Source organism: Adiantum capillus-veneris, chromosome 3 (assembly GCF_014529385.1).
Source record: "Adiantum capillus-veneris isolate H3 chromosome 3, ASM1452938v2, whole genome shotgun sequence".
Taxonomy (NCBI): Eukaryota; Viridiplantae; Streptophyta; class Polypodiopsida; order Polypodiales; family Pteridaceae; genus Adiantum; species Adiantum capillus-veneris.
Genome location: NC_140933.1, coordinates 35,554,816 through 35,561,484, shown reverse-complemented (window position 1 = coordinate 35,561,484; position 6,669 = coordinate 35,554,816). Strand labels below are relative to the sequence as shown.

Genomic DNA, 6,669 nt, shown 5'->3' with positions numbered 1-6,669 from the left:
ATGAACCTCGTCAACATGGAGGGAACGAGGCTAACATGGAGGAATGAAGCCGCAGTAACTACGCACTTTTCATTAAACCTGCACCTTTGGCTAATGGCACACTCCTCAAATGGCACAAATGTTACGTAGAAACGAGCCAAATATCACCTTCACATTGATTTGGACAACGAGTACCAACCATTGATTAAGCGGAGTAAAACAAACACACATATACCTCCCGCATCCATAGACACACTCAGAGCTAAGGGAGCTAAACACATAGATATCTGGATGAGAGGCTCTCTCTATCCTAAGAATCCAATGACTAATGTGTTTCCAGCATTTGTCAATCCTACAAGCTTATTGACCTTTGCTGGTGATGGAAAAAACGGCCTTCTAGGTTATTGTAAACCTCTTACAAGGCAAGCTGAAACTTGTAAGGGCATTCTCCAAGCTCAACAATGTGAGATTGTTCGTCTTTCACATTTGCATTCTACAGATCAGGTTACCATTTTGCAACACAAAACAGAGATACAGGAACTGAAAGGAAAGGTACGAAGTTGTCAAATGAAGGACACCATCTTGGGTGGTCGTATATGAAAGAAGAAATTGCGCAATCTTGAAACATTGCAGGTTGCATCAGGAGGTCTTAAGAAAAGAATCCGAGCATTAAGGTGTTGCTTCTTGGTTGACTAAATAGTCTTAGTTAAGTAAATTTTTTGGTTTTCTAGTTATGCATTGTTGTCATGTGTCTAAATAGTGTTAGTTAAGTAAATTTTCTGTTATTTACTTATGCATTGTCTTCATGTAGAGATTCAATCTATCCTGACAAGGAAAACATTGACCCCAAAGCCAATATCGGAAAGAGATTGAAGCCACTTATAAGTAGAAGCCTTGCAGCAGATATAGTACATGACAAGAAGTTTAAGGTCCTACAGCGAAATGTAGTGGACCGCTTTATTTCAGAGAACTCAGTGCCTACAAAAGAGATACAAGACACACTTGATTCACTTGGTGTAAGAAAAAGAGGATATTCGGCTATACAGAAATCTGTCTCGTCCATCTTTGTTAAGAAGGGAATAAAGTCCAAACTTTTACCATCAGCCTCAAGTGTTTGGAAAGAGAGGCTTCAACTTAACGACGCACAGGGAGAATATCTTGGACAGCCGTTTCATATTAAAGCAACTTACAGTGGCCGTGGAGCAAACATAGCATATGATGAGTTCAATAATATTTTTATGGACCTGCAGATGTTGCAGAAGAGAATGGTGGAGTTTTACAACATCACATTTGAAGAGTCACGAGGGGTATTACATTTTGTGTTGAAACTGGATGAGTGTGAGCTTGTTAAAGACAAGAAGCTAGAGCGTGTTACTATTACTTTAATGAATAGAACCCTCTCAAAGTGTCCCACTGATGATCCTTTGTATTTCAGTGTTCAATCAGAATCTAACATATGGTGGCTTGGTGCTTTTGAGGTAAGCGAGATTCTCATCTGAGCTCAAATGTTCACGTCTACTTAAGACTCATTTATTTTGTGTTGCAGGTAAAGAAAGAAGATCATGACATTCTATATTGGGTGTTCCATCAAACTAATGTTCTAGAGGTGATTGATCGACAGACTAACCAAGGAGAGGTACTACGTCTAGATGGAAGGGGAGACTTTCAAGTTCACCTCAAAACATTAAAGTGCATGTATAATTATGGAATGGGTGCAATGGCAAAGTCGCCGTGTTTGTTCTCCATGGAGCCTGCAAATGTCATGGACCCAAAGTGGTGGAGAAAAGCTCCAACACGTCACATTGAGGACCCTGCTTTTCAACCGGTTTTGAAAATACCACTTGTGAATGTCCACATCTGTACAATGCATGCCCTTTGTAGAATTGTGGAAAAATTGGTCTACTTATATATCGGGTTTGCTTGGAAAATCAAGAACTCAGCAGAGCGACAGATGGCCCTGTAGTGCTTAGAATTGGTATTGTCAGATATGGGGCTTCATGGTGGCAATGTGAAAATCCAGCGGGATGAAAAGAGATCAACTGCTGAGAAGGATGTCCCATGCAAACCATCCATCGTTGGGGTGAAGGCACGGAGGTTTTTATCTAAACCCCTAGGAATACGAGATCCGAAGCTAATAAAGCATGGAAGAATATATAACACATCTTATGTTAGCAAGGTAGAGTATCAGAGCTGGAAAAAGCTACATATTGCAGTCAAAGATCAAGAACCAACTACTCGTAACGCGAAGGCTGAGGTTTGGCGATCGATAGACATGCTATTTTGGATGTGCGACAAAGATGACTGGTCACAAGGTGATATGAACAAGTTCAAGGAGAATCTCAACCTTCTCAAGAAATCATTCAAGACAGCATGGATAGACACCTAGATTACTCACTACATGGTATTATTGTGTATTCTAATTCTCTTTTATGTGTAACTATGTGAGTGTAAAACATTCTAAGTAATTTGTTTTCATATCCAGCACATATTTTCAATCATTTACCATATTTTATACAAAAGTATGGGAACCCGGCCATATGGAATACCCAAGGGGTGGAAAAGTCTCATTACATGGCCAGAAATGCCTATTTCAGGCACACACGACATGGCGGCTCTCGAATCAAGGCTAACAATTTGAGAGAACTATTTGAATGGTTCTATCGTAGAATCATTCATCGAATGCAGGCAAAAGAAGTCTTGGCCTCTTCAGCAACAGCACAAGCCATCAGACATTTACAACAAAATAAAAATTAAAGATCAATGGCATACAACAACTCCAGTGCTCGTGAAGTTCAACGAAGGTGGAGAGAGACAATGGTGTACGTGAACCACAAGTGGAGAAAGATACTCTCAGTGGATAACATTGTACAAAATTTCAATATTTCTGTAATACATGCTCTTAATACAATTGCTACTTGAAGTGTATCAAGATTTTGACGGTTCAATTTTGTTTTTTGGCACATCACCCTTGTAACGAATCATGAGATGTTTGCCATACTCTAACAGTTCATCCGGGTTTTGTCTGCCAAGAGCTAGTGCCATTGATGTGTAAGTGTAGTAATACGCCGCCCGACCACCTGTACAGCCCGGGCAATAACCAAAACAATCTTTGGCAAACACTTTGTCCACAAGAATGACTTTATCTGCACTTTTGGGCAGCACGGGTCCACCCAAGAAGCGTGATAGTGTCTTTAATGTGTAAGTTGCTATTGTACCCTCTTGTGACATTCCATTGTGAAAAACTATTATCGGCACCTCGCAAAGCTTCGAAAGGTACTATGCTAGGGCCGCATCCCTTCCATGATACTCTCAAGTCCGCCGTCGAAGGAAGTCATCCTTGTCAGCAATCCAAGACTGCACATATCATGTCTGAGTAAGTGACACACACACACACACACACACAGTTACCATGAAGCTCTCATCCTGCAAAAAGAGGTTTTCCTGCCTCTCTCTCTCTCTCTCTCTCTCTCTCTCTCTCTCTCTCTCTCTCAATTTTTGCGTTTTCACTCTACCTGTCTCTCTTTCTATGATTCTCTCTCTCTCTCTCTATGTGTCTCTCTCTCTTTCTATTTCTCTCTCTCTCTCTCTCTCTCTCTCTCTCTCTCTCTCTCTCTCTCTCTCTCTCTCTCTCTCTCTCTCTCTCTCTCTCTCTCTCTCTCTCTCTCTCGCTCTCTTTCTCCCTCTTTCTCTCTCCCTCTAGAGACGTGTTACCGTTAACACTCGGCGGCGCCCCACGTGTGACATAAAAATAGTATCTTTGCGGATCTCAATCAGTACCCGACCGTGGGTTTGGTCATTTAATGCGGCGCGAAACCTAAAAAGTATGAGAGAGAAAGAGAGAGACCGAGAGAGTGAAAGAGCATGAGAGACAGAGCAACAGAGAGAGTGAGAGAGTGAGAGTGAGAGAGAGTGAAAGAGTGAGAGTCTGCAAAAACAGAGAGTGCGTCTGCGACAACAGAGAGAAGGAGAAAGAGAGACAGACTGAGACATAGCAGAGTCAACCAGATAGTCTCTCTGTGACAACGAAAACCAAGGTTTGGCCCTCTGTCTCTCTCTCTCAAAGGTCTCCCTGTCTCTCTCTCTCTCTCTATCACTCTCTCTCTCTCTCTCTCTCTCTCTCTCTCTCTCTCTCTCTCTCTCTCTCTCTCTCTCTCTCTCTCTCTCTCTCTCTCTTTGTTCACAGGAAATTTCCATATCTCAAACACACACACACACACACACACAAAAACTCTCTCTCTCTCTCTCTCTCTCTCTCTCTCTCTCTCTCTCTCTCTCTGTGTGTGTGTGTGTGTGTGTGTGTGTGTGTGTGTGTGTGTGTGTGTGTGTGTGTGTGTGTGTGTGTGTGTGTGTACTAAAGGCGCGCGGAGACAGCCAACTACTCTTTGGATGTCTCTATGCGCGCCTTTAGTATTGTGGAGAGGCAGAGAGAATGAGTGAGAGAGAGGGAGAGTGTGCGTGTTTTGATCTGCTTTGGAGAGAGAGAGAGATAGAGAGAGAGAGAGAGTTTGTGTGTGTGTGTGTTATAGAGAGAGGGAGAAATAACTGGAGACAGGGGGGAGAGAGAGAGAGAGAGAGAGAGAGAGAGAGAGAGAGAGAGAGAGAGAGAGCTCTCTCTCTCTCTCTCTCTCTCTCTCTCTCTCTCTCTCTCTCTCTCTCTCTCTCCCCCCTTTTCACTAACGGCACGCAGAGACGTATTTTATCGTCATAAAATTCTTTCACGCGCGCCGTTAGTGATGAGAGAAGTTTTGGTGAGAGACAGCGAGAGTTTTGGGGACAGAGAGACGGAGAGAGAGAGAGAGAGAGAGAGAGAGAGAGAGAGAGAGAGAGAGAGAGAGAGAGACACTCTTCTATTTGTATATAGTGGGATGGCTAGAACAAAGGCCACTGCAAGAAAGGGGGGCAAGGGACCAGGGTTAGCAGCTAAGGCAGGTAGCAGATCTGCAACCCCAAAGAAGAGACCTGGAAAACGAAGTAAGATTTTGAAAGGTCCAAGGATGAAGAAGTTACAGAGCTGCATGGGACTTTGAAGAGAAATCAGGAAGGCGCAGAAATGTGTTGATTTGTGCATACCAAAGCTGCCCTTCCAGAGGATGGTGAGGTCCATTTGTGAGGAAGCGACCTGGGGCACTAAAAGGTGGAAAGTGGTTGCACTGATGGCTCTACAAGAAGCAGCAGAGGACTTCCTGCTTGAATACTTCAGTGACATGACCATTGTAGCAGCCCATGCCCACAGGGTGACTGTAATGGACAAAGATAGCGAGACACTAAAAAGGGTAAGGTGGAGGTATGACAAACTCCTGGTACCCAATGACTGCAGGGATAAGAAAATGAGGGAAATTTTTCTATACCCCCCTGAACTATTGCCACAAGTCACAGTTGTAGATGTCACACATGATGTTAATACAAGGGCAAGGGTAGAGACGGCTGCTCGCCAAACAAAAGACATAAGGCAAGCAGAACACAAGGAGAAAACGAAAGCAGCAGTGGAGTCCCATAGGCAAAGAGAATGCAATGTGACCCGCTCCATAGATGCCAGCAACAAAGATACTCTACTTTCAATGAAGGATGGTTTGCTTGCAGAGATACCATTTATAGATGGAGCCAAAAAGCTGGCTCTGGATACAGTGGATGTTAATATATTGTTGGATCCAGATGCTCAGATAATAGATTCAATTCTCTACATTTGTCTTAAGTAAGTTTTAATATTTTGCTAACTTTGAAAACTCAAATGATAGGTGTACTAAATCAGGTACACTCCTTGCAGTTTGATCAAAAGTCAACTTCCACCGCACACCCACACGGAGGTGTTTCTTGTTGATCCACAAATGTCTGTGATTATTAGAGAGAAGAACGCTCCATCTGGCACATTCTAAAGTTGGCTTTCCCATTGTGCTATGCTGGAAGTAACCGTCATCATCTTTCCTTATGAGAAAAACCATCACTGGAGTCTCATATGCCTTGATGTTGACCAGCCAGCAGTGTGGGTGTTCAATTCACTAAAAGGAACCCACCCTGAAATTAGGCTGTAAGTGTTATGTATCAGAAAGTGTTTCTTATGGATATTCATCTAAATTTGAAAGCCTCAAGCTAACATCCTGATACTCTTTTATGTAGTTGTGTAAAGAGATTATTGCTTGCTTATGGCAAGCTATGTGGAAGGTACGAACTATACAAGGCCCCAATCAAAGATGTGCATGTACCAAATCAAACCGATGCAACTTATTGCGGATGGAGATGTCTTCTCCATGCAGAATATGTCCTACAAATCTACTTTGCATTACAACCTTTCATGACTAAGGTAACCATTTGGCAATGCATTGAGTTTTCTTTATACAAGACTTCTCACTATGTGGTCTTTCAATTTTGCAGAGTGCTGTGGAGAACTACACATATGATTATTTGCAAAGATATCGAGCAACTCTAATACAACACCCACTCACTATGTCGAACCACAGAGAAGTTGAAGATAGCTGCTTGGACGACCGCACAATCGATATGACAATACGTGATGAGCCACCACCACAAGCCCCTGCATCAGACACAGTGGAACCACAATGGGCAAAGGGGGTCATACCAGCCAAAGATGAAAGGGTTGAGGATGCCGAAAGGCCAAACGAGGATATGCAAGGTAGAGGGGCTTATGGAGGAGACAATGAAAGAGGCAAGTAGGCCAATGGAGGAGCCAAAAAA

General features: G+C 42.9%; 1 protein-coding gene across 1 annotated transcript; it reads left to right on the top strand.

The window, feature by feature from the left end:
• The first annotated feature begins 300 nt into the window (after window positions 1–300).
• Window positions 301–2,860, top strand: LOC147460740 (uncharacterized). The gene is made up of 3 exons (XM_086503981.1): window positions 301–401; window positions 791–2,380; window positions 2,462–2,860. Exons 1-2 carry the CDS (start codon window positions 301–303, stop codon window positions 1,476–1,478), a joined length of 789 nt encoding a protein of 262 aa, XP_086360107.1. The 3' UTR covers window positions 1,479–2,380; window positions 2,462–2,860.
• The last annotated feature ends 3,809 nt before the right edge of the window (window positions 2,861–6,669 follow it).

Coding starts and splice junctions, on each gene's coding strand:
- LOC147460740 (XM_086503981.1), top strand. CDS start 301: ATGACTAATGTGTTTCCAGCATTTGTCAATCCTACAAGCTTATTGACC. Junction 402..790: donor TATTGTAAACCTCTTACAAG/GCAAGCTGAAAC, acceptor GTCTTCATGTAG/AGATTCAATCTATCCTGACA.